At 41.1% G+C, this 25,704-nt stretch overlaps 1 protein-coding gene across 1 annotated transcript in view; it reads left to right on the forward strand.

Moving 5' to 3' along the window:
* The window catches only part of LOC311158000 (connector enhancer of kinase suppressor of ras 2-like), a gene marked incomplete at both ends in the record, with an annotated part of 163,244 nt that overhangs the window by 125,451 nt on the left and 12,089 nt on the right, over nucleotides 1–25,704 (forward strand). Inside the window, 6 exons of the mRNA XM_084213090.1 lie at nucleotides 8,215–8,249; nucleotides 12,765–12,813; nucleotides 15,602–15,650; nucleotides 16,721–16,896; nucleotides 18,275–18,348; nucleotides 23,759–23,830. Of these exons, the coding sequence (XP_084069216.1) occupies nucleotides 8,215–8,249; nucleotides 12,765–12,813; nucleotides 15,602–15,650; nucleotides 16,721–16,896; nucleotides 18,275–18,348; nucleotides 23,759–23,830 (455 nt within the window). The remainder of the gene's footprint in view (nucleotides 1–8,214; nucleotides 8,250–12,764; nucleotides 12,814–15,601; nucleotides 15,651–16,720; nucleotides 16,897–18,274; nucleotides 18,349–23,758; nucleotides 23,831–25,704) is intronic.

Genomic DNA, 25,704 nt, shown 5'->3' on the forward strand with positions numbered 1-25,704 from the left:
CAGTGATTACAGAGGAGGGCACAGGTAAAATGATTCTAATGGACTGACAGAGCAGTATGAATTCTTTTATCACCATAAATTTTTGGAGAAGCATTAAAAGAGACCTTTGCAGTCCTTCAGGAGATAATCACAGGAATCAGAATATCTGAGGCACTTTGTCAACTGCCTTATAAATATACAAGAGGAACTGAGTCGACAAACACACAGAGTTGCTGACACAGATTTTGTGGGTTCTTGCCAGCACAGAATCATTCACATTAATGTCTTTCCACTTGGAATACTGAAAGAATTCTGAAAAGCCAAGCAAAAAAAAAGTGGGCATGTTTATCTTGAAAGAGAGCTACCCAGAACAAAAATGTGAAATATCAAAGAACATTCCATGGCAGCTTGATAGCAAAAAGGAAAAGTAACAGAGTTGTTGTGTTCTTAGATATGAATTCAAGTTTTAAGTAGGTCAGCTCATTTTCTTAATATCTAAAGGTGTTACCAGGATTTCCATAAGCATTTTGATATAGAAACCTTTTTTGGATGATGAGACCAAATCATCTTAGAACAGCTTTTGCTACATTTTCATTTTAAAAGTTGACAAAACCGGTTTAGCTTTTCTTCTTTCTTTTGCTCTGTGTTTTTCAATGGAAGGCAAAAGTGCAGAGCTGGTGGAACCACATTTCCATGAAATCCTCTCCTCCTGACACGTGCCCAGTACAACTTCTGGATATAGATCAAAATTTCAGGCCAGATAAATGCTTTGGGAAATGGAGAGGATAAATAGGATTTTCATCATCTTTAGTGAAGGGAAGGTGATAATGTTTTGTAATCAAACAAAGATGGCTTGATGGAAGGAGGAATTGAGCATCACTTAGCCATTGCTTAATTTTCTAAGCACTTACATAAATCTGTAGCAAAAAAATCCAAAAAGGCACTTACTTAACAGTAGTTTAAATTGCCAGACGTAAGAAGTTTTGCAAAATTGGTAATTGCAGAGATTCACCACTAGATTAATGCTTTGGAAGGAATGTTGATTTGGAACCTAAAATTAAACAATTAGCCTGATTTCATAAGTTGCTGGGAGGATGCAGAGTTCCTATATAAAATGGATATTTAGGTAATGCAATATTGGCAGCATGCCCAGGATATAAAATGATGCATGAAGCCATGTTGCAGTAAAATATTCCTGTCAAGAAACACTGCCCCCTTCCAGGATATATTTATAACTCTAATTTAATTGATATGCAATGCCACAGAACCTAAGCAAGAGTCAATTACAATTAGCAAGGCTGTTATAAATAATTATTAATTAATAGAGTATCTCTTGGAACATGACTTTCCATGTTTACTAATGCTTCACTTCTGAAGTGACATCATTTACCAGGTTGAACCTAAATATGGGCTTACAAGGATAGAGTTAAAACCTGAATATGCTTTTATTTTATATTACCAAAGCTCACTCTGCAGCAAATTAACTTATCCCACAGGAATCCAGCTCAGTAGACCAGATATACCTGGGAAATTTTCATTTTGCATTTCTGACCATAAAACAAACCACAAAAAATCTTGGAAAACCTTCAGGATTTTACAAAAAGTGATAGAAAACTGTGCCTATCCTGCTGCCCAGTTCCATTTTGCTCTGTGGCAACCAGCTTCCATCTAAAAGGAGAATATTGAAGTTCTCCTTCCAGATCCAGTCTGGAAACCCACATGGTGCTCAACTCTGAGGTTTTATAGCCTCAGACTTGCACAACTTTCTGAAGCTCTGAAATTCAATTTGCTGGTTACCACATTAAGTTCTCCAATTGGAAAATGATATCTATCTGGTTTTACTTGGTGATAAATGTTCTGGGCCTATTATCTACAGAATAATTGGATATTTTCCTTTGTAGTACCATATGTTAAAAAACTGGAGAATAGATTGGAATTTCTATTTTTTTTTTTTTTGGTGAATTAGAATTCAGTGTGTTGAAAAGACTTAATTTTTAATGAGTTTTAAGATCAATTCTTTCATTTCAATGTTCCCTTCACAGTCAAACAGAAATGATGGGAGTGCCAGACCAGGAGTCACTTTTTATTTTAAAGATCATTTGAAAGATGATGGTGTTTTAGGGTTAGTCATTGTCACACAGCACTTGCTTCACTTGCCTTTTATTCCCTTCTTGCTGATCCCAGGAAGTTGGAAACTCATCCCTGTGGCCCAGGGTGATGGAAATGCTCTTTAACTGTTCCTGGAGCTGCAGAGGCAGCTTGACAAACGATAAAAAGTGTAATGGAACATGCTGGGAACTCAAACCTGTGCAAAGCAGTGGAGAGCTGGGTGTTGTGTAATGGGGGCAGGCTGGGATGTGCCAGATGTTCCAGATGCTTTTTTGGGATGACAGGCAGTCTGAGTGCTGCTCTGCTAAGTGGAATAATTAAGAGAGTCTGGAAGAATCACACATATTCAGCTCCAGTGACTGAGGGAGGAGCTTTTTATTGCCAATTTTGCAGGAAATGTGCTCATGTTTTATTTATTCCTTCCTGTTCTTGCAGAAAGAAACAAAACTGAGCATTACTTTCTTTAGAGTTTTATTTCCTTTCTGAATTGCTGAATAAATTCTATCTTTTCATTTTATTTAAGTATCTGTGACATAGAAAATCTTCTTTTCCTACCTGCAGTTATGCTGGGAAATCACTCTGAGGATGTTTGTGTGGGTTCTGGCTGCTCAGAGAGGCCAATATGAGTAATTTCTGTGTTCTGCAGCTTCAAAATGAGTCTGCCCAGCTGTAATGATTGGAAAATAATATTATTTTTCATTGGGACTGTGCACATGAAACTTTGAGCTGACAAGTGTCTCCCTCATACTCGAAGAGTATCCTTGAGTAGCAATGTCCAATAATGTGTTTATTTAGAGTTCTGTTCTCTCTAAACTACCTTCTTAATTAATCTGTAAACAGCTCAAAGGGGAAAAAGGTATTTTTAAAAGGTGTTTTACAGTATAAGGGGAAATAAAATGTTAAGAAAGGTTCTTTTTAACAATAATATCATTAATATCATCAGTCTTTGTGTTTCCTCATTCATTCAGTAATCAAGAACTTCATCACTGATTTGGATCCAGGAAAAAAAGAAATAGACTAAACCAGTGTTAACCCAGAGCTCAGCTTATCCTTGATTTCAGCCCCTTGCAGAGGCTCAGGAGAGGGGCTGGGGTTGAGTTTGGACCAGCCTGGTTAGGATGGATGTGTCTGCAAATTCAGCCCTGAGACAGGCTGCTGTTCCTGCTGCTTCCAAAAGTTCTGGCTGCCTGGCTGGCCTGGAATTCCTTTATTTGCAGTGATATCAGGAAACTTTGCACAAAGCAAATATGAGGCTGCCTTTATCCAAACATATGCAGTGTTTTCAGAAGTAATTCTGCTCTATTAGAGCATATTTAAACGATGATATTCTGCATCTTCAAACAAACCACCACCAATGCAAGTCAGCAAATGAAGCATTCATTAACCTGCTGTGACTTCATGGGTAAATTGCAATTTGTAAAACATTCTGGAGTCCTCTGACTCCAGAGAACCACAACACAACTAAGTTGTACTGCATTGTGTTATTTTAGCAAATGAATTTATGCCTTGTTTTTATTGTTTTGCCAGGCTACCAAAAAAATGTGTAGTCTATATATATAGTCTAAAGCCAAATTTAACAGCTGTTTGTTAGTAAATATTAGTTACAACTGATATTATTGCTATGATAATTGGAATATTTATCCTCCAGAAGATGCACCAAATAGAAATCTCTCCCTTATCCCACAAATATCATCTCCTGCTGCTGAAAGGATCAATGTGGAGGAATCTAGTTGAAACCTTTTGGGGACTCCTCTGAATTTTCTCTCTACTCAGTGGCTCAGCCTCGCTCCCTGTTCTTTCCCCCTTCCTTCCCCAGCAGCAGAACCAGGATTTGGGTTTGGAGGACAGGAGCAGAAAGGGAGGGTTTGGGGTTGGAGGACAGGAATATTTCATGGTACAAAGGCAGGATTTGGGTTTGGAGGACAGGAACATTTCATGGTACAAAGTCAGGATCTGGGGTTTGGGGGACAGGAACATTTCATGGTACAAAGGCAGGATTTGGGGTTTGGAGGACAGGAACATTTCATGGCAGGATCTGGGGTTTGGAGGACAGGAACATTTCATGGCACAAAAGCAGGATCTGGGTTTGGAGGACAGGAACATTTCATGGCACAAAAGCAGGATCTGGGTTTGGAGGACAGGAACATTTCATGGTACAAAGGCAGGATCTGGGATTTGGAGGACAGGAACATTTCATGGCAGGATCTGGGGTTTGGAAGACAGGAACATTTCATGGCACAAAGGTCAGCCCTGGGCAGGGCAGGGCCACCTGTTCCCATGGGAATGGGGAAGGTGAAGAAGAGGAAGGGGGAGGAATTGCCTGTTTTTCCTGAGCTGCCCTGCTCCCCCTGACAGTGCTGATCATCTCCCATCATTACAAACTCCAGGGCATCCCTTCCCTCTGCCTCCAGCTCATTCTCTCACCTGCCCTCTTGTTTTCCTTCAGCACAAATTTCAGTACCTCCAACTGTACATGAATGTAGATTACACTGGGTGATTTCCTGTCTCTGTTATCTCTCCCCTCAACAAGGGTGAGTGGAATGAAAACCTCAAAGGCCATTTTTATTTTTAGCTTAGCATGATAATTTTGAAAGCAGATTCAGTGGGTGAAAGCATCGGCTCTGAGGTAGAGAGATAAGTAAAGCCCCTTGTAACAAGGTGACTGTTTGATTGTTTTTGAACCAACATGATAAAGAGAAATCTTCATGATAATAAGAATGAGTGAAAGATGCAGAAGAAGAAATAAGTTTTTCTTTTTTTCCTTTTATTAATAGTAATTCAGTATCTGAGTATGGAAGAGTGGAAGAACAGAACGATAAAGAAGCTTTGGAATCTTTGCATTTGAATAAATGATATGTGTAGATGGAATAAATATCTTGAATTTGACCACTGACATTAGTAACACCCATTATGAAACCATTCTAATCTCATTATCTCTTTACCAACTATTCCTGTCTCTTGTTTAGGAAACAAGCAAATAATGGGTGTTGAATATTTTCACACCATCTCTGCAGCTCAGGGTTCTTCTGTTCTCAGTGGTTGATCTGATTTCTTTACTCAGGAGAAGAAATTCTGATTCAAATGAACTTTATTGTTTTTTTTTGCTAGAAGTTATTTATAGAAGTTTCAGGTAAATGGGACTTTCCACAGGATTTCCTCTGGGAGAGGAGCCTCAGACCTGCTCGTGGCCTTTGTGTCCTTTCATCACTGGTGCAAGGCAGCAGCAGATCCGTGGGGATCCCTGGAGCTCCAGGAATGTGGAGCTGACTAAAGAAGGCAGATAGGTGCCAGTGACCTGAATTTCACAGAATTTGTGCTTTATAGTCTCTGACAGCATGACAAGACTGGTGTCTCCTGAGCCTCCCACATGTCTGCTACTCATGAAAGCGGCCTCGTAGTAAGATGAAGTAAAGTTTGACTTGGGGAACTAGGAAAAGGCAATTTTTAATTTTTTTTTTTTTAATGTCACAAAGTGGTAAAAAGTAACTGCTCAAAAATAATTTATATATAAGGTTTCTGAAAATGCAGGTAGGAGCCTTCCCCATTGTCATTGTCAGCATTGAATCTGCATGTAATTACAATTACACAAGGAAATTAATTTTAGCTATAGGTAGACATTTATAGAAATGCCAGAGCGTGGGTGTTTCCATGTGTAGTATCATAAATCCTTTATAAACGTTGGCATTTCAAGCTGGCAACAAGATTGTTCCACCAAGAGAGCTTCTTTGGGGAGAAAATCAGTCAAATAAAAGAGGATCAATATGTGACAAAGGTCTGCAGTAATCCTAAGTGTCCACACTTAATTACTGGTAATAATCTCTCTGTTAGTGATGAGTTGGTCAGGAGCTGAGATTTTTCTTCTAATAAATTAATTATTGATAAAGACTTTAAAAGGTGTAATTATGTTTTTTATGTTTCAAGTACTAATATCAACAATTTTCTCTCCCTCTGTCTTTGTATAGATATTCTTCTTTGCTCTTTTCTAAATTACAGCAACTAATAATCAGTTACAATAATCTATGAGTTGTTCAATGGTTAAATCATAATTTTCTTCTTCCCACTGTTATAGAGTCTTTTTAAATTTCCCTGCTACAGACTATGCTTCAGTTAATGAGATTACATTATTCAATATCTTTGGAAATTAATGCTTGGTAATGCAGAAAAATTTGTGGTGTTGAAAGACTGACCTCTAGAAAAATGAGTTTTATTATCAGAAGCAAATTTCTCTCCAGTAAGTCTTTTTTCAGCCTAATATATGCAAGTTCACATCACACACATGAAATCCATCTGATCAAAAGGAATCTGGAAGCCACAACCCAAGGTGATCCCGTGGGACAGAAGTGGTTTTTGTGCATTTTCTTGGAAGGAAAGAAATAACTGAGTTCTTACAGCAGTGAAAATTTCTAATTCAGGTGCTGGAAAGAGCAGCCAGAGCAGGGTGAGGGAGGTTTATTTCAGCTGTGCCAGGGAAGGGAGCGTGGGATGGGACCCATTTGGGGGAGGGAATAAACCCTGATTTGGAAACACTTTGCTTTTACTTTGGGAGCATTTTTGGAAAAGGAAATTAAGAAATAGAATGGGAAGCACTGACTGAATTAGTAGTCCCACTTTTAGTTGCTAAAATTAGAAACCTTGGAAGTCAGAGGGATAAGAGAAGGAAAGCTTTGAGCCTTCTGGTGGGAATAAATTCTATTTTTATACCAGTAGCACGGGTAGTGCTGCTGTCAATGTTCTTCTGCTCGCTTGGCCACACAATATTTTCCTGGGCTGCCCTCAGTATTTCCAGGGATGCTCAGACTGGTTCATTTGTGTTTAGCAGTGCATTTTCAGCACCAAAACAACATCTCTCCAGCAGCTATTTGGCTTCAGCTGCGTGCTGTTAACCCTTCCAGTCTGCTTGGAGAAAATGTGAGTATTTCTACAGGGTATTTTCATTTTTTTTTAAGTTCTCCAGGCTACATTTCAGCATACTCAGAGGAGAATTGAGGCATTCATGGCTCTCAGGAAAGCCTGGTAGGGTTTTTGTACTCAGCCACTCAGCAGGGAGCTCCTGCCTTTGCCTGGTTTCCACAAGGAATGTCAGAGAACTCCTGCTTTTAGTGTAAGGACACTTTTCATCATTTTTCATCAGATAAGGCTCCTTATTTGAGTGGGATCATCCTTGCAGCTCACATTTGCTGGGGTATTTCAGCTGAAGCCCACTAAAAGCTGATGGCTGGTTCTGTGCTGGGCTCCCCAGGGGCAAGGGGGGCTCCTTGGAGGAGGAGGAGGTGGCAAAATGAGTTTGTCCCCTGCAGGTTCTGAAGCTGCCTTAGAAACTCTGCTGCAAAAATGCACCCAGCAAACTTCCTGTCCCTTCCCTTCTGTGCCCTGAGCTCATCTGTGGCTCAACATTATCTGCGAGCTGACATCTGCTGCAGGCAGCAAGCAGTGGCATCAAACCACAAACATTGCAAATTATCAGTTTCTTATTTGGTTATCCAGAAAGGCAAAGATTTTGTATATTTCTGCCTTTATAAACAAATACACATGAATTTTACAACCTATTTGGGGGGTGGTTTTTTGTAATTTCATTTTTTGTAAATTTCATTATTTAGCTGGTCAAAAATTCTCCATCATAAAATTAGTTTTAAAGTTACCTAAACTGTCTGAAGATTTCGTTTTTAACCCCAAATCAGCTGCTGCTTTCTCCACAAAGAGGTTCATTTCCAAACCTCAGAGGAATAACCAGTGTGGTAAATCAAGTTATTTAAAGCTGTGTAAGAATGTTGCAAAGAAGTTTTGTCCTTCTGAAATTCTGTATTTTACATTGCAATATTCGTTCTCTGCATTTAAACTCCCTTTCAAATATTAACCCTTTTGCAAACATTGAAACAAATTTTAGCTCCCTTATTTTAAAGAGCTTTGATCACACTTAGAGAGCACCTGAAGTTAGTTTGTAAGTGCAAATGCGGGTTGATTTAAGCATGATCTTCATTTTAAAATAACTCTTAACTGGAAATTGAGATAAACGTTCCATTTCCTTTGCTTTAGAGTTGCAGAATGACTGTGGTTTACCTCTGCCACTTGTCTCTCTCAAAGGAAGTCTTGTCTTAGTGCTTAATGCTCTTTATTTTTCTTCTACAGAGAGCAGGGGATACAGTCACTGGAGATACTGAAAGGTAATTACTTCTGTTATTCTATATTTAAATAGATACACAATTATATTTGTGAATTAAACTCCTTTCTTCACTTTTAGAAACTTTGTTGCAATATTTGGGGAACAGATTTTCAGGGTTTAGAGCTATCAGTGCTGATATCATTTAGCAAACATTCATTTGCCAACATCAAATGTAAATAAAAATTACAAAGGTTTAAAAAATTCTTCAGATAAAAGTTTGTAACGTATTTTTAGAGGGGAAAACTTAAACTGTTACGTTGCCCAGTCTACTTTTTTACTTTTGAAATTCAGTATTTCAGACTCACTCTGAGGACAAAAAAAGTAATGTGTGTCTAACCCCATTTTCATAACCAACAGGCAGAATGTTCCAGTGGCCATCTCCCTCTAATTCAGTCTGTACAAAATTACTGCTTATATTTGTGGTTTGCAGTACACAGATATTAAAAATGGGGTCTTCACTTTGGCCTTTAGGTCTGAATTGAATCAATTTACTCTAATGAAGAAAGCAGTGATTTTTTCTTTCATTTCTTTGCTGTGTATCTGATAACACATCTTCATGTTGCATCCAAAAGTGACAGTGAAAGGAATGTTTGAAGCAACAGCTACTTTGTATCATCATATATTCTAATTAAGCTTCATTGTAATCTATGATAATTATTCTTTTTATGGTTTTTTTCATCCTGTATACGACCTAAACCCATTTAAGCAGCTGAATAATTAATTAGAGTGCTTTGACCAATCTAAAGGATTTACAACTGCTGCTGTGCTATAAACATCCCAGAATTACAGCTAAAACTCTGAGGTGCAACACTATCAGCTCTTGAACACCTCACACTTGGTTTTTCAGGGCTGGCAGCATTTTCACCTCTTTGAGTGTGTTTCAAACATCCCAGTGCAGTTGAAATGCAGCTGCAGTGGTGCCCATGGGCTGCTGTTTCCCTGGTGGTTAAAATGGCATTTCTGAACGCAATGGGCAGCGCTGCTAGCAGAGATTAAAGTGAGCACAGGTGAAATTCCACCTCACTGACTCTCCAGTGCCAGCAGTTCATCACCCCAGCTAAGTGTGGGGGTTTGCTTTTACAGGAGATGAAACATATTCATATTTTAATATTAATATTTTGTCCCACTTCACAGCCTCCCTCCTGTGCAGGGTTACCTGGGGGGAGAGTGAGTTATTCTCGCTCTCTTTTGAATTAAAACTTCATGTCATATTTTGACTTCACCTCTTACATCTGAGTGCTCAAAACCTGCTGTTTTCTGTAAATCTGACTGGTTTTATTTACTCTCCCAGCCCTGTAAATGTTCTCCTGCCCTGTTCTTCTCTCCCACCTGTTTCTCCTCGTTTCCAGCCTGGCTGTGCCCTCCCTGGGCTCCCTCCTGCCTGACTTTTGTGCCTCAGACACAAACCCCAGAAGCAGCCAAGTGTCTCCCCATTTCATTTCCCTCTCCACACCCACATTTTGGTGCAGCCACAAGGAAGAGCTGCAGAGGAGTTTGTTTTTCCTCTGAGCAATTTTGTTCTTCCCAGAGCAAAGGGCTCCTGGTTTTTCCCAGCAGGTTGCACAGGTCAGTTTGGCAGGGACATTGCCATCCAGATGGAACATCCCTGGTGGACAGGACAGGGCATCTGCCAAGAGATACTTTCCAGGGACGTGTGACTTGATGAAATTTTGGCAAACTTTCATAGCAAAAGGCTATGCTTTTCTGTTCTTTTATAGAAGAATCCTTCTCCCACACGTTTTAGATTTCAGGCCCCAAAGCATGACCATGTTGTCTTTTCAATATGTTGAAAAATATTTCAAGAGGCAGAATTATACCACCTTCCTAATAAGCTTATTTAAAGTGCTTTAGACAGCTTGAACCAAAATAAAAACCAATTTTCAGATATTTAGCCCCTAGAGTTAGGCTTTGGGGACCAGGAGACAAACTGTGGAGATAGATTGACATGTTTGGGTGAAATACCATTGGCTTCAATAGCTGAAAGAGGGGAAATTTAGGCTGGATATGCAGAAATTCTTCCCTCTGAGGAAGGGCAGGCCCTGGCACAGGCTGCCCAGAGAAGCTGTGGCTGCCCCTGCATCCCTGGAAGTGTCCAAAGCTGGGCTGGATGGAGCTTGGAGCACCCTGGAAGAGTGGAAGGTGTCCCTGCCATGGCAGGGGATGGAGTGGGATGGGCTTTAAAGTCCCTTCCACCCCAAACCCTCCTGGGATTCTGTGATTTCATCACACAGAGACCTGCAGAGCTTCTGTGATATTTATTATTGCATCCTCTGCTTTGGAAAAGCCAAGGAGAAGGAAGGAAGTTGTTCCTTGCACGGGGTGGAAGCTCCCGCAGGCTGCAGGGAACTGCAGCAGCTTTGTGAGAGCCATGAGGCTGCAGGGTGTCCCTGGGAACACTTTTCACTCATCTGGGGAGAGCTTTTCACTCATTTGATGAGGAGAACATCGAGCAAGCCTGGCAGCTCTGTCCAGCCTGGGGCAGAGCAGAAATGAGGGATCTCTGCCTTGCAGCTCCCCCAAACTCTTGGCACCCAAACCCCTCTGAGCTGGCCCAGCTGTGAGCACAGGGCAGGGCTCCAGCTGTGTCCCCTGCTGCAGGACACTGTCCCTCACACACAAACCTGCCCTGCCTGCCAGGGAAGCCTGTGCTGGAAGCTGTGCCCTCACTCCTGAGCAGGAGTTGGGGTTTTGATGCCTGGAGCAGAGGCTGGGCAGAGTTAAAGAATAAAGTGGGGATTTATTAAAAGGTACACTCTGGGCAGCACAAGAGCCTGGCCAGGGCTACACCCTGGGTCAGGAGTTTTCCCACTTTTATAAGTTTTGGTCCTTTTCCATATTGGGGTTCACTGTCCCATTCCAGCTCCAGGTTGTGCAGTCCCACCTTCCCAATTTGCTCTCCTCCATTCCCTGCTGTTTGCACTTTTTGGGGCTGAAGCTGCCGTGGTGTCCTTGGTTCTGGGGCTGGGAAAGGATTGTTCTGTGTGCCTGAGCTGCCAGGAGAGCTGCTGACACCCTATATGAAGTTCAGCTGGAAAAGGATTGTTCTGTGTGCCTGAGCTGCCAGGAGAGCTGCTGACACCCTATATGAAGTTCAGCTGGAAAAGGATTGTTCTGTGTGCCTGAGCTGCCAGGAGAGCTGCTGACACTGTACATGAAGTTCAGAATTATACACTAATAGGGTACAGAGTCTGGGAAATATGAAAGCTCAAAGCTAAGGCAGCAATGTAGGCAGTGCAGCCTGCAGCTGGAGGTGGAACCCTGGGTGTGTGTGTGTGTGTGTGTGCCCTGAGGTTTTGGGAAGCCAGGCTGAGCTGCCTGTCCCTGGGCAGCAGCAGCAGCAGCAGCTTTGTCCCCGTCTGCCCAGAGCTTTGCCCTGCTGGGGGTGTTTCACAGAGCAGGAGGAGGTAACAGGCACCCAGGGAGGAATCACTGCTGAGCATTCCTGCAGACAAACACCTGACTGTGCTCAGCAGGGCTCTCCCTGCTCTTTGATCTTCATTTCACTCCAGGAGGATGTTCCCAGGGAGAGGAAGCCTCAGCACTGTGGGCTCTGGCCGGGGTGTGTCCTGTAGCTGTGACATCCCTGGGGGGACCTGGTGCAGAGCTCTGCATCCCTCAGCAGCCAGCCTGCAAGGGGAGAGAGGCAGGAAAACTGGGGCACAGCTTGGATGGACATTTTGCTGAATATTTGCTTAATTTTTGTGTGAAAACGCTGCTCAAATTCTTCCTCATAACGCACTTTGTCTTTGTAAAGAATGCTTAAAGATTATTTTAACCACGGTCACAGGGGTGTGCTTTGGAAATTTTAGTTGTGGTTAATGCTGGAGAGATAAGAAGATATCAACATTTTAAAAATTCCTTTCAGCCTTGACATTTTGCTGTCAATATTGCATGTTCAGATGCACCTGTACTGCAGAGATTCAGAGGTGCACCTGAGCTGCTCAAAGCATCAACAGCCCAGAGCAGAGACCTGAGCCAGGGATTTCAAACCTCACTACAAAACACTCAATAATTAATCTGCAGTGAGAATTTCCCTGTTGTAACAGGAATATATTATATAAGAGATGGAAGTTCTAGTAACCTAAATGTAAATCATAGATCCAGGTGAGGTGATTAAAAATGCATTCCTGTGGCCAGGTAGATAAATCAAAATGCTACATGTGTGTATCAGTCCAAGTTCTGAAAAATGGATTAAAAGGACAAATCTGACCCTGATTCAGTGTCCTATTTCCAACATGGCCAATTCTGTTTGCACTGGATGAGGAAAGGCCTCTGGTGCTGCTGCCCTGCTTTGTTCTCCAGTCTTAAAGAACTCACAGATATCAGAGATGGTATTCTTGCATTTTTAAGGTGTCAGTTCTTGGTGTCTGTGGCATCCTGTAGCAAATTCTTACAGAACTTTGTGCTGCAGGATGCTGGGGTTATATTTAGAAATTCACAGTGTCTGTAAGCACTATGTAATCAGTTTGGGTTTTTTTCCTGTGGTTATTTGACATCTTTCTTCTGTTTGTCCTAGATATGCAAGTTCTGCCATTGACCATCCAGGAAACACATCCATGAGGAAGGTAATGATTTATAAATGTGCTTGAAATGAGCAAAAAACTCCTCAACTGTTCAATTCATTGCCATATTTTTAAAAATACCTTAGGTATCCCAAACCTTGATATTTGTCTGTGTCATGAAACAGTTGAAAACAAAAATCTAGGAATAATTTCCATGTTGAGGAAACTGCCTGCTGCAACCACAGCAGGTCAGTGTGCCTGCAATGCTTTTAGTTAGGGTTAGGAACTTGGGAATTCAGTTCAGTTTAGGATCCTTGGTGTGTGTTCCAAATATGTGATGGTTTGGGGAGGAGACCACACACCACGCTGGGCTGGAAGGCACTTCTGGAGGGAGGCTTACCCTGAAGGTAAAGAAAAGTTTTAAAACTCTTAAAATATTTAAATAGTACCAATACTTTGATAGGGAGATGGAGGATTAAGTTTTTCAAATATTTTTGTGGTACCAATTTTGAGGTGCTCCATTTTCAATGGAAAAGAGTTGTAAAAAAACCCTGGTTTATTATTTAGCATTTTGCAATTATTGCACACAAAGGACAAACAGCAGAACCTTCATTTGTAGAATGTCAGTTCTTCATTGTGATTTGACACTTTTTACACTGATGAGGGTGGACAGGGCTTGGAGAACCCTGGGATAGTGGAAGGTGTCCCTGCCATGGCAGAGGGGATGGGATGAGCTCTAAGGTCCCTCCCAGCCCAAACCCTGCTGTGGCTGTGAGGACTCAGTTCTCAACACTTTTCCCTAAAAACTCCTGAGGTTAAAGCCAGTGGAGCTACAAGCAACCAGTTTTGCTTTTCATTTCAGTTTCTGTGCCAGCACTTCTCCTACCCCCTGATTACACTGAGAGCTCCTTCATTTACCTTCAGGAGCATCCATTCAATTCTAGCCCTTTTTAAATTTCATTTTTGCCTGTGCTGGCTCTGGGTGGGGGTGGCAGGGTGGGCCCTCTCTGACTGTGGCCTCGTGGTGTGGTTTTGAGATAAGAATTGAAACTTGACAGCCCCAGTGAGTTCTCCATCATCTGTCTGTCTGTCTCCCATAGCAACTCTGAGTCATTTGGAGCTGTGAGTTCTGTTTCCTTACAGTGTTTGCCACCAAGTTAATTATATTACAGTGGTTCTTTTATCTCTCAGAATGTGGAGTTTGAACTTTTACATTAGCAGTGCTAATTAACTACTGATTCCCAAGGTATTGCAAACCTTTCACTTTCTCTAGTTTCCTTGCTTTGAATACATTCTATGTGTGCATAAACAAAACGGGAAGAATAATTAGCTAAGCGTTTTAGGAGAAAGACATTTTTTATTTCAGAAAGATATTTTCAGCTCTCCCTTGATTTGTTGTGCTGTTTCTTTCATTACTTTTAAAACTTTCATGTTAAAAGATGCATACCAGTTTCTGGGGAGTATATCCTCCAGACTTTTCATTTGTCTTGCAGTTCTTTAAATTTACCCACATTTTATTACAGGGTTTTATTCCATCCCTACATTTCTCTAGCCTAAACTGGGGGGAAATCTGGCGATGTCTTTTTCAGGAACACACCTGCCTTGCCCTAATGCATTTCCCTGGGCAGAGGAACACTGAGCAGACTGTTCCAGCCCCAGCCACCACAGAACCCCAGCTGACACACCAGGGCAGATCAATATTGCTGCTGTGATTTGCAGCTCATCCACAAACCCCCCAGAGCTGCTGTGCACATTTGATGCCTTCTCTCAGAGTCTGGCTGTTTCATTTTCTGGATTTTGCCACATTTCCTCCAGCACAGGAGCATCATCTTTGTCCTCTCCTGAACCAAGAGCCACATTTGCAGAGATGAAGCAGAACAAGGGAGATGTGCTGAGTTAGTGGATGCTGCACCCTCCCTCCCTGAGCTGCCCCTGGCACAATTGTCACATTTTGTGGGACATTCCTGTCCTGGGGCTGGCTGGGAGAGCAGGCTGAGGTCAGGAGAGCAGAGAGAGCTGCTGATCCCTGCAGTCCCCAGCAAACCTTCCCCTTGTGAAGTGCTAAATCAGGGTTACAGACAGGGCTGTGCATGTCCAAACCCACTCCTCCCTCTGCTGCCTTCATTTAAAATAAACCTTTGTCTCTCTGGAGCTGGAGTTCTGTTTTCACCTGATTATTTTCCAGAGTTTTTATGCATTTGTTCATTGGAGGCAAATCCTTACCAGTTTTTGAATACTATCCCTGTTTTTAGCTTTAAATAAAGACCTGATTTTAGGGGTTTCCCCCCACTCCCCTCCCCCAGAATCTGTAACAATTTTCCAATGCTGCCACAAAATGAAAGAAATATTTATTGTTTTTCTCCTGGGACTTATTCTGTCAACCACCAACCCAAAAAACTTGTTTCTGTGGTGGGAAGTGTGACTTTGACACGTCATTAAGCACAGGATTTTGTATATAATGTTTGTGGTGAATATTTCTTTTGAATGCATATTTTTATAATTATTTCCTTGATGCAACAAACTTCAAATAACAGTCAGTTTATCAGCTCCTTCATGGGATTTTATATCTCTAGTTTTCAAACCACTGCATAGCTATTCATGCAAAGAATCCTTGATGCTTTCACTGCAATTGTAATTAATATTTCTTAAAGCTATTTTAATTTGCAGATTTAGCAGAGTGTTGTTTTCTTTATGATGTTGAGGAAGGTAGCAAGAGAAGAATGAGAGGAGGGAGATCCTGTGATCCCTGATGCTGTGATAACCCTGGAGAGGGGAGTGAATGGAAGCTCTTACATGTTACTGCTGTTACTTGCACTGGTGTTTCATAATTTATTTATTTTTTTCCTCACAGTCATTCCATTACGCTTCCCTCAGGGTAAAAAGCAGAAAATGGTCAAAAGGTAACTTCTTTCAGTTAACATTCTGAAACTAGAAAATGAGGCTCCTTCTCTGAGAATAAGTGATCTGTAACAAAAGTTCAACTTGATTCAAATATTTCTAAATTTGATAGTGAGCAATAAAGGAAAATACCAAATTAAAACACCAAAAGAAATGTTTGATGGGTATAATACTGCTTGGGTGGGTGGGAGAATTTCCTCTTCCTCAGGAAGAAGGCAAGGAGTGTCTATGAGCAAATTGATGAGAATTTGCCTGTGGAACACTGCAGGACAAAGGATGGTGTTTTATATTCTCTAAATTTCTTCCCTGTTTCACAGCTGTAACACAAATTCTTGTAGCATCATAAACTTGATTTTTCACAGAAAAAAAATCTGATATATGAAGGAAATTTCCTACAGAGTTTTTTTTTCAGGAAAATAAATTAAACCATATTTATTAAAAACCTGGGTTTATTCATATTTACAAGGCAGCCTTTCAATTAGGAGTCATTAAAATAACACCAAGAAAAAGAAAACCAACCCTATTCCTGGTGCTGTGCCTTTAACAGGATGCTGTAAAGTTCAAATATTGTTGCTCACTTCATGATAAAAATCATGTGAGCATGTGCACTGTCATGGAAGTGAGCAATCTTTCTTTTTTATTGTTTATAAAAATTGGGTTTAAAATTTCCCATAATTTGGCAAAGCTTCTGCTGCCAAAAAGGAAGATATATGGGAAAAAGTAGTGTTTGCATCTGTGTCCAGATTGTGTCACACTCTGACTGCCTGACTGAGGCTAAATAAATACATTTTTACTTTAGAATGGAGCTCTGTCCATCTTAATCAGAAAAAATTGCAGCCCTTAGAGGAACAAACTCTCTAGAGATTAAATAAAGCATTGAATAAACCAGGCACTTTTCACTGTGGTCATGGGGAAACCAAAATCACAGGCTGAATTTGGAAATTGTTCATTGTGAGTCTGGAGAGGGTTTGGCTGGGAGGGAAATGTTTGAAGATGAAATGTTCATTGAAAAATGAACATTTTTCATTCCATTGACAAGTGGACCGTGTCCCTCTCCCCCGTGGTGTCCCAGGGAGTTCCCTGTCCAGCGTGAGCAGGAGGCGCATCTCCTGCAAGGACCTGGGCCACGGCGACTGCGAGGGCTGGCTCTGGAAGAAAAAGGATGCCAAAGGTTATTTCACCCAGAAATGGAAAAAGTACTGGTTCATCCTGAAGGATTCCTCCTTGTACTGGTACACAAACCAGAATGTAAGTACAGGCCATGATAAAACCTTAAGTTTCATCATTCTTTTAAAGTCTGTTTTTACTGCGCGCTCGGATGAACTGCCACTTTAATTGCCGGGTCTGGGGCACTCTGGCTGGAAATATTTCAATTGAAATTCTTTATTAAAGTCTCCAAGTCCATGTTCAAGGTTAACAAAATAGCAAGTGTTCATGGCAGTCTTTAAGAAACGAGTATGTCTGTAGTTAATCCTTTTCCACAGATTTATTTGTACTAACACAGCGTTCACACTCAGCTCTCCCCGGTTTCAGTTGTGAGGGGGGATGTGTAAAGTGCAACCATTTGTGTTAATTAAGCATTCTGTGAAGCAGATGTGAAAATCTGAATTTGTGAATCTCTTTATCTAGAAGTTATTTTTATATCAATGTTCCTCTTGCTTTTTGCTGAATTAGTCCGGAGTTTGCAGTTTCTCATGTGTAAAATGCTGTTCTTGGTGAAATTTTCCTGAAAACCAATGGGCCTGTGCTGGTGTAATCTGCATAAATGTAGGGAAATAACAGAAGGGAGAAGCCCAAAATGGTTCAGTGATGCTCCTCCATTTGTCTGCAGCAGCCCCAGCGCTCGAGCTGAACTCTGCAGCCTGCTTTGCTGACTGACCTTTTACTCCACCTCTCCCATTTCCCTCCAGAGGAGGTGTTCAGCAGCATAACTGCCCTCAGTTTCTGTGGGTTTTGTAGCCCAAGAGGCTGTTCAGGCTGTGGGTGATCGAGGGCTTTTGTGGGTTTGACATTTCCTGTGCCAGGTGGGGAGCACTGCCCGCATCCCCCTGGCTCTCAGGCTGTGCCTCTAACCAAGCCACACCTCACTGGGCTCTTGCTAACACCTTTCAAAACCTGCCTGCTGTTGTTATGTCTCTCTGCTTTTCCTCCTGAATTGCTTCAAAAGCCGCAAGAAGTGACAGGATGCATTTCCTGGTTGTTTCCTCCCCGTTTAATCAGAGGTGACCTCACCAAGGAAGCTCCTCAGGGGCTGTGGTGTGACAACTGTGACTTTCCAGAGAGACATCCAGCAAACAGCTGTAAAATGCTGATTTATGGTGAAGAACCTGAGAGCTCCCCTCTGTTTAGGGGCTGTGTTTGGGGCTGAAAGGTTTTCTGTGGTCTTCAGCAAAAGGGGGTTTGGGATGGCTGTGCCTCCTTTGACAAATTACCAGTTTAGTTACCTCACAGAGGTTATTTCTATTGAATTGAATGCATTCCATAGGAAAAACAGTTTGTGCAAAATACATTCAGTGCCTCCTTTGGGTAGTTGCTCTTTGGATAAACCCCAAACAGCTGCTGCTCATTTCTCTTTTCTTTAATTCTATATTCTTTTTCAACGACTTTTTCTTTCCTCATTCAATAGGATGAAAAAGCAGAAGGATTCATTAGTTTGCCTGAATTCAGGATAGACAGAGCAATTGAATGCAGAAGAAAACAGTAAGTAATGTGTCAATTATCTTTATAAAGGATTGCTCTTGGAAGTTTGCTATACATAGTACTGAACACTTGCAAAGTCCAGAGAAAGAAGTTACAGGGAAAAAACCTTGAAAACTGTAAACATAACATCATAGATCCACTTAAGCTTCAGTATTTCCCTTTATTATAAAAGATGCAATGTAATGTAAATTCCATTTACTGGATTAAAATGAATTGAATAACTCTTTAGCCAGCTTGCCAGATAGTCCAGTTACAGCTTCAGCTAAATAAGTAAATCAAAAAGCAATGAATACTTTAGTAAAGAGATAAAACTTTCTCAGCTTCAGTAAGGCAGTACTTTCCCATAGGAAATAGCATAACAAATATCATAGCAGGGAATGGTGAATATAATCTTAATTTTCTCTTTTATGGGGGAAGTTTTCATACCCAATATTGTGTTGCTCTCAGCTGCTAAAATATTTAGGTTCCATATGCAAAGTGAACTCTGCATTATTGCTTATGTGCATATTGCTACTGCTACATTCCCCTCCACTCAAAAGCATGTTATAAGCTTTGCACAATTAAGGAATATTTAATAACAGACACCCATTGGAAACTGCTTCCAATTGGGAATTGCAATCAAAAGGTTTAACTGAACCATTCCAATGCTTTGAGAGCAGCACTTTGCTGGTATCTCCTGAATTATTTGCATTTGTCTTCTGCGTGCTTTCCTACTTTTAACAAAGCATCCTGGATTTTTCCTCTGCTTTTCCAATGAGTGAATGCAGTTTTGGTCTGAGGAAACAAGTCCTACAACTGTGAGCACAATACAATAGAAATATTGAAGGTATGAATTACAATAGAGACTGCTCATCAGAAAATCAAACCTCTTCCGTTGCCTGTTCTTGTCTGGGGATATTATTACCGTGTCAGAGAAGTACAAGACAGTGCAATTTACACTTCTATTTCTCCTTTCAGCTGAGGGTATCACTGTAGAAATTAAACATGAGCTGAGCACTATAAATACCTCAGAGCAATGAGTAGATATTAATAATGATATTGAACAAAAATACAGGAAAAATAATACCCTTTTGTTAGAATATAAAGCACTTAACAGATTTCAGTGAATTAACCAAGATCAAACAGAAGGTCATTGTGCACAGCTAGAAATAGCTTCCAGAGCTTTCCTCAAAGCATGAGAACACAATCCCTCAGAACTCAGCTTAGGGAAGGATTTCTGTAGGGTATTTGTGCAGGGAAAAGTCCGATTAACTGAAACTTTGCACACGACTGAAAGCTGAGAACCTCCAGGCTTTGAATCCTTTCAAAAAGAGGCAGGTCCAGAGGTAAAAGTATAATGAAGATGTTCATAGTATATTCCCTTTTTTCCTGAGCTGAATTTCTGTTTCATTTCTTCCTTCATGGACTACCATCTATATATTTCCCCCATCACAAGAACTGCACCTTACCTTAGCCACTGTTTTACCTGGAAGTGAGTGCAGTGAAATTCAGAGTATTCAGCATGTGGGAGTGGGGCCAACCAACAGCCCCTGTGAGCACACCTGGAAAACACTTCCCTGTCCTCTTCTGCTTGTCCTGCAAGGCCAGGAGTGAGCATCATTCTATTGCCTGATCCCAGTGAAAAGCCAAAAGCACAGTGTCAGTTTTCCTTCAGCTCTCCCCAGGGCAGAACTAAGAACATTTTGGACCTCAGCTTGGATTTCCTCTCAGATCTCTGCTATTTTCAGAGCTATTGATGTGAAATGTTCAAACCCTTTTGAAACGAAAGGATTTGAAGACTTTCTGGGCTAATTAATGGATTTCTCTTTCCCACTGTTCTGTTGGAGGGGGAGCTCTGCTCCCCAGCCTGCTGCTCCTGATGTCCATGGCTCACAGTGATGGAATAGCCTTAAGAAAGCTTTCACAAGAATATAGATAATTGAATGCATCATTCAGTATGGTTTGATGATTTGCCTCAGTAATGCATTTAATGAAGGTACCCTGATTATTTCAGGAGCCCTGGCATTATCTCAGGCTGCTTCAGCTCTCCAGGCTATAGCTGGACGTGCAATGACCTTGTCCCTGTGAAAGGAGCCTTTCTGCATTGCCACTGAAAAACTTTCCACTGCTTTTAGGCAACACCTGCATCCTCCTGATTAAAAGTGATCATAGAGTAGGAGAAATTATAGTTATTTGAGTTTGTGTGCTGTGGCATGACATGAATATCATGTTATTTTCAAAGATACTGATAATTATAATGCCCCATGATGATGCTGATCCCCAAGTATAAAGATTAATTGAGCCACAGGTATAATTAATCCTTATCAACTGGTGCCTTGCCTAAACCTTCAGCAATTTCCACCAAGTGAAAATTTTCATTGCCTAGTTAATGCAAATTTGGGTCGTAAATTTATCAAGGATATGCCACAGTGTTGGCACTTCATATTGAAAGTGTGCAGTCAGAGCTCTTTACAAATGTCATTGTGGGACAGGCAGACATGAAGGTACAGCTCAAATGTTGCTACAGTTTCATAATTTTATTACTTCTGAAAAGAACTTGACAGTCTTTGCAGACAGCAAAGCCCCCTTGAGTCACCAGTGGGCCCCACAGGGAAGGAACTTCTGGGCTGTGTTAACTGGAGTGCAGCCAATGGATGGAGGCATTGTTCTTTAAACTGGCACTCACTACCCCACATCTTGATTATTGCAGCCAGTTTGGGGCCCTCCAAACCAAGCCAAATGTAAATATATAGATATAATTCCTCTAAATTATTCATATTTATACATCTCTAATTGTTCCCTTGGAGACTGCAGCTCCTAATGCTAGAAATGTATCTAAACACTTCCCTAATAATAATCTTGACACTGCTGGGAGATGAAGATGGATTTATTGTTGTGTTTTGCAGTCCTGACACAGAACTGCAGTACATTTAAATCACAAGTTTGCACAGAACTGAGATCTCCATCTCATAGAAATAAAGATCTCCTTTCTGCAGCCTGCAGATGTGTAACAGTGCAAATACATTATTTAATTTTCACTACTATCCCAGGAAATGATCACAAAATCAGACAGAAAGATCCCAAGGAACATTCATACAGTAACCAATTAGAGCTGCCTGCAGGGGCCTGGCATGTGGGACCTCTTTTGCAAAAGCAGCAAGACCTGCAGAATTCACCTGATTTACCCTGACAAAATTCCTGCTCTTTCTGCATTTTATGACACGTTCACAAGTTCTGTAACAGCTGAGCCAGGAGCCTGCAGTCAGTGCCTGACCTGTTGCATACTCCTGATTTCACCTCTCTGTGCCTTAACTGAGGCAGGGTTCTGTGAGAAAGTAAAATATTCTAATAATCACAGGATCACAGCCTTGTTTGGGTTAGAAGGGACCTTAAAGATCATCCCATTCCACCCCTGCCCTGGGCAGGGACACCTTCCACTAGAAAATTATCCACTAATCATAGATTTTAACACATTACAGGAGCATAGTGGAGCCAAATTCAACTCTGTTTATCACACTAACTTCCACCCATTAACATTAACTTGAAGCCCCAATACTGGCATTTAAATGCCTGTACGTATTTACATTTCCTGTCTAGGAAAATAATCCTATTTACAAGCAGAAACTCCATCATGTGATATTGTCTCAGGATTAGCCAAAAGGATTAGGATCTTTAGATCCAGCACCTAATCCTCTCCAATCTGAGCCAATCCCACTGGAGATGGTTGGGCAAGTGGAGCAGGAGAAGGTGCAGGAGCTGCACAGCGTTCAGACCAAGAGTAGAACAATGCAGGAGTGTTTGTTTAGTCATGATTTTCTACTTTCAGCATCAAAAATGTAGTTGTGTAAGGAATTTCTGTTGAAAGTACAGTATTTGCTCATCTCTGTGCAATTAAAGATGTGCCATGTACTGCTCTAATTCACAGACACACAAAACTGTTCCACCTTTCTTCCCCACAGCTGTTTCCATAGAACCAGTGGGAGTTGTTGGTACTCAGCTGGCACAGAGGGATTAAAAAGTTCCACATCAGAAGCAGAAGATTAAGAATGATAAGAATTCTTGACACTAAAACCATACCATACCAAGCAGTTAAAAGAAAGCATAAATTTGATCAGAGCATACTTAAAACTGCATTTATGTAATGATCAAGAGAGAGATAATTAACAGGGCTGTGCCATCTAGTGGGCACCAGGGATCCCTGTGTGGGATTTCACAGTCACTCATTGCTTTTATTTGCAAAGTACCAGTAGCCAGGGCAGGGAGGCTCTGAACTGGAAATTATCACTGTCCAGATGCCAAAACAACACTGCAATACCTCTACAGCCTCCTTTTATGGAATTTAATATTTAATGATAACCCTCTGTGCAAAGATAACCTTACCCTTCATATCCCTAATCTCATGAAAAAAGAAACTGCACAGAAATACAACTCTGCTGTAGGGCTTTTGTTAGGAAAGCTGTTGCTGGATGCATTTGTATTAATTATATGTATTAAAAAATCACTGTACCCAGGTGAAGCTTCTTCAGCTTTCATCTTGTCTTTGAAAACTGCAATAAGTCATAGTAATTAATAAAACACTCATTTGCATTTAAGCTATTAATAGTGGAAACATTGCATCACAGGTTCTTCAAAATTCCATGTGTAATGATTCCTAATCTAATTCTTACATCTGTTAATTACCATATAAATGTCAGTATTTTAACATAAATGTTATGAATGATAGTGTGGCGTTTTTTTAACATTTGCCAGCTAATCAAATTAATAGTCTTTAATGCTGGGACCTTCTGGTTTCCTTTATAGCAAAACTCCTTTTCATTATACCCCCACAAAAAATTTGTAAAAGCTGTGATTATTGATCTTAGCAGTTTTCAACTGCTCAGCTGAGGGAGATCTCAGGGATTAGACCACATTAAAGCCTTAATAAAAAGTATTTATGTGAACTATAATCACCCATGCCATCTGATTATTATCTATTATTCCAGTGATTTCTAGCTCAACTTGGCAGCCCTCTGCATTTCTTTTTGTAGAACACAAAACTGTCATCAAATACATGAGAAGAGGTGGGGGGAATCAAACATTTATTCCTGTAGTTGATCTTTGGAACACAACTAAGATGTACTTGAATGTACTCAAAAAGGCTTTCAAATTCACCCAAGGATTTTTTAGACATAGAACATCAGTGGTTATCAAAAGGATTTATATTTTTAAGTCATTCAAGTGCTTTTGAAATTCTTGCAAAGTATGAGGCTCACAAACGTGGATGAAATCAGATCGGGGGGAATCCATCCATAAATTTAGGCAGCAAAATCCAGACTGAAGATGACAAATGCCTATGAAAGCTGAAGGATCATAGAGCAGGACAGTCTGGTGTATTTGTAGACAAGATGTTTGAAAGAAAAGGTGGCTTTTATTCTTTGTGCTCTTTTTATAGCGCCTTCAAAGCATGTCACCCCAAAATAAAGAGCTTCTACTTCGCAACCGACTGCCTTGAAGAGATGAACAGGTGAGTTGTGTGTCCCCTTGCTTCTGGAATATTCTTTATCCTGGTGCTTCAATATTTCATCTGACACAGGATTATCCTCCTGGAGCCTGATGGAATGTTGGCTCATGGAGTTCTCAGGAATTAGTTTTCCATTCATTTCAGTAAATACATTACATTCTGTGGCTCACTTTGCTGGCATTTCCTGCCACGACATGTCTTGCAGAGCTCTGCAGAGGAAAGTTACTTGTGTTGGTCTCATCTATGTTAATTAGAAATTTTTCTTTTGTTGATGGGCTTAAGGTTCATCACCCTTGTGAAGTTTTGTAGGTAAAGGCTGGAAGTCTAAGTGAGATCAGTGTTGCTGGTATATTAAACAGTGTACCCACCCCAAAGCTCGTACAGAGTACACCCAGGTTGTAGGGGGTGTGTGCATATATATATATATATATATGTATGTATGTACATTCCCCTTCTAATGCCAAGAACAACCCCCAACAACACAGAAAATCAGCAGTAACTAATTTTATTCACCACATCACAGTCCCAGCACAGAGCAGAGGCAAGCAAAGTTCCATTTTGGTGTTGCAGTGAGTTTTAAATGTCCTTGGATGTGCTGGGGGGACATTCCAAATTTCTGACTGGACAAGGCACTGGACAACCTGATCCAACATTAAAGCTGGCCCTGCTGAGGGTGGCTTTGGGAACAGGCACCTCCTGGGAGCTCTTCTAGCCCAAATTACTCTGTGCTTCTCCTTTGTGATTCACTGGTGAAGGCAGAGGTTGGGGGAAGGTGGGACAGGGCCTTAGATCCCAAAAGGCAGGGTCAGATGTCTTCCTTCCTCCTGTTACCTCAGAAATTTGTTTATTCCCAGCTGAGGTGGAAAGCATGAGGACACCTGGGACAAGGTCACCATCCTGGGAAGTCTTAAATCTTTCCTGGCACAGATAACTGAAACTTTGAGATGTTTTTACTTACAGTTGTTCTTAATGTTTGCCAGCTTGAGAAGCCAGATATGGATGGGGTTTTTCCTTTGGAATATTAAGGCCTAAAAACCATTGTTGAACTGAACATTTATATTCTGTGGCTTACATGGCTCTTCAGGTATGTTGGGCTGTGAGCCTGGCTGGGGTAAAACTGTGGAGGCGATTTCATCCTGCACTGAGGAGGGGGATGAGCCTCAGTTATCAGCAGTGGGGTAGTTTCAGGGTATAAATTTGCTGAAAAATATTTTTTCAAGGTTGTTAATGTTCCGTTGCTCAGTTCTGTTGGGGGGTTCAGGTTGGTTTGGACAAAACCCAAGTGAGGATGTTTTGCTGGTTTACCTCTGCCTGGTTGCTTTTGATTTCAGCTGCTGGGATAGCTCTCGTTTGTTGAAGTGCCACTGATCATATCAATAAATTATACATAAAATGTTCTCAAGGAAAATCAGGAAGTCTTGACACACATTTGATGAGCTGCTTTTACAACATCCATTGATTTTTCCATGTGGAGCCCAGGAAGATGCAATGAAGCCTTGGAGCACAGGAGCAGCTGGGAAGGTGCCAGCGTGTCCTTCCATACCACACCAGCCTTCACATCATTTACTTTGGAATTTACAAGAACCTTTTCCCTGATTTTTTGGGAAGAAGGCAAAGGAACTTCTACTTGAAGGATTTTGTGCAGTATTTTCCCTTCAGCAATCCTGTCCCTGCAGAGCAATTGGGATTCACTCATCCCAGTGATGAATAACTCTGCTACTTCTGACATCCCTGGGCACCCCTGCAGCTCTTACAGGCTTCCTGGAATTCCTTCTCCCAGAGATCCTGGGTGAAATTTGAAATAAGGAAGCAAGATTCATAGATGAAAAAATGTGTTTCAAGTACTGATTCCACAAATCTCTCTCTTCCCAGCACAT

This window comes from Fringilla coelebs (assembly GCF_963513975.1).
Source record: "Fringilla coelebs genome assembly, chromosome: 11".
Classification (NCBI taxonomy): domain Eukaryota; kingdom Metazoa; phylum Chordata; class Aves; order Passeriformes; family Fringillidae; genus Fringilla; species Fringilla coelebs.